Raw genomic sequence first — 2,076 nt, 5'->3', positions numbered from 1 at the left:
GCAGAAGTTGAACTTGTGATTTTCTCCCCAGCAGGAAAGCTCTATGAACTGTTTTTTAGTGCAAATCCTACTATTTTGATTCTAATAATCATGGCTATGCAAACCTCATGAGATTCTTACTAATAACCCCGATGGTGCAAGCCCTAGTAAGTTTGATGTTGAAAAACTTAGTGTAAAACCTCCAAATCACTGGTTTTGTTGTAGTGCTTATTGGAGATTATATAAAAAATTTCACACCTTTTTTATGAGATATGGGAGGACATGTTAAAGATTGTTAATAAATATAAAATTTCCAAAATGATGCTAGTTACGTGTGATTCTTTTTTCATTGTTTGTGATTATGAAAAATGAAACTCAATGTTTTTTCATTAGTGCACACATATTTCATTATATAATTGCATATAGAAAAATCATTCCAGAGCCGATAACAATAAAAGTGAAGAATTTATGGTCCAACCTTATATTTAAGGGAGATGTTTAAGGATGACGTTTGAATTTTGTTTTTCATTTTAAGACATTTGGAGCAAATATTAGGAAGGACTTTGAGAAAGGATTGTCCTTGATTTTCGAAAATGGAGTTGTTCCTTTCCAGCCATATGCCCCAAGTGACCATCAAAGGGAGAGCTCATATGTTTTTTGGATGTTTTCTTTATAGCTCTTTTTTTACACATATCCATAGAGTCCCCATGCTATTGATGTGAATTACTTGTTCGTTTTTTTTTAACCAAAATTTTTACCCAAACAAGAAAAATTAAAAAAATGCCTCAAGATCAAAGACTGAAACAAAGACCTATTGACATACCTTTTAAAGTATGGAAAGAACTTGTAAAATCATATGAGAAGTTGGATGCACAAAGAAAAGCCGGCAATGAGAGCATTCAGGTATTGAATTTTTCATTAAACATTATTTAGAATGTATTAATACTTATAAGTATCTTAGACATGTATTTGTGTGAAAATAAATTGAATTGGTTTATGTTTAAGGACAAGGCATCCAAGGCGAGGTTAACCAAGACAAAAGTCACTCATCGTAGTGGCCAGAAAGGTTTAAAAGCACTGATAACAACCTTTGTAAGTATATTAAACATGTGATATTTTTTAATAAATTTTGTACTAGAAGAAAGTCATTGTTATCTAATTTCTCCCTATTTACTGATTGATAGGAACTAAAATATGGAAGACCTCCAAATCATTTGGAAAAGGAGGTGCTGCAGCAAAAGAGATGGGTTGAATTTGTTGTTTGGATGGACTCTATGGTATATAATCTTAGTTGGATTTCCAATATACTTTTAAACCATATTTTCATTTTATTTTTTAGTACTATTAGATATTATATCTTACCTCATTTTATGGTTAACATTGTATAACAAAAACATGCGTTGTGTTATGTAATTAATACTAACATGTAATATTGATTTTTTTTGTCAGAATGCTATAGGTAATGATTGCCAAGGCGATGATCCAAATTATGTTCAACATATATCAGGAGATGATGAGGATGAGGATGAGGATGATGGTGGTGAAGGAGGAGATGATGATGATAGTTGCGGTGTTGGTGATTATGTGGATCAGAGTAATGAGGATGGTCAAGATGATCATGAGGATGATCTTGGTGGTGGTAGCTAGGCATGCACATGCATTGTTTTTTATGAAGAAATTATTGTGTAGAATGACATTGCTATGTTTAGATGGGTGTTGTGAATTTACCCTATATCAATGAAACATTTTGATTTTGTAATCATACGATGAGTTTGATTTATGTATGTTGTTAATTTATCGTAGAATAATGATATTCATGAAATATTTTGATTTGTTAATCATATTTGAATTTTACTTGTTTTGATTAAAAATAATACTGATTTTATTAGTATTACGTTGCTATTTTATACATGTTTTGAAAATTGTTAATGACACATTGTTATTTTTTTTTATGGATGTTGTCAATTTCTCTTAAATTTCTTTACAAATGATTTTGAATTGTGATATCTGCTTTAATGATATTTAGAAACTATCATATATTTCACTATGAATCTATAAAGGGGGTCATATATGTAAAGAAAAATATACTCTATATAA

The 2,076-nt window shown here is 30.2% G+C and overlaps 1 protein-coding gene across 1 annotated transcript; it reads left to right on the top strand.

Annotated features, from left to right (window-relative positions):
• Positions 1-1,711, top strand: LOC149249865 (uncharacterized). The gene is made up of 3 exons (XM_089458808.1): positions 1-1,071; positions 1,164-1,256; positions 1,429-1,711. Exons 1-3 carry the CDS (start codon positions 943-945, stop codon positions 1,624-1,626), a joined length of 420 nt encoding a protein of 139 aa, XP_089314934.1. The 5' UTR covers positions 1-942; the 3' UTR covers positions 1,627-1,711.
• Positions 1,712-2,076: the final 365 nt, after the last annotated feature.

This window comes from Pinus tabuliformis, chromosome 7 (assembly GCF_031772625.1).
Source record: "Pinus tabuliformis cultivar Carrire ecotype Pingquan chromosome 7, CPIR1, whole genome shotgun sequence".
NCBI classification, from domain to species: domain Eukaryota; kingdom Viridiplantae; phylum Streptophyta; class Pinopsida; order Pinales; family Pinaceae; genus Pinus; species Pinus tabuliformis.
Note: the sequence above shows the minus strand (reverse complement) of the source record. Positions and strands in the feature narration are given on the sequence as shown.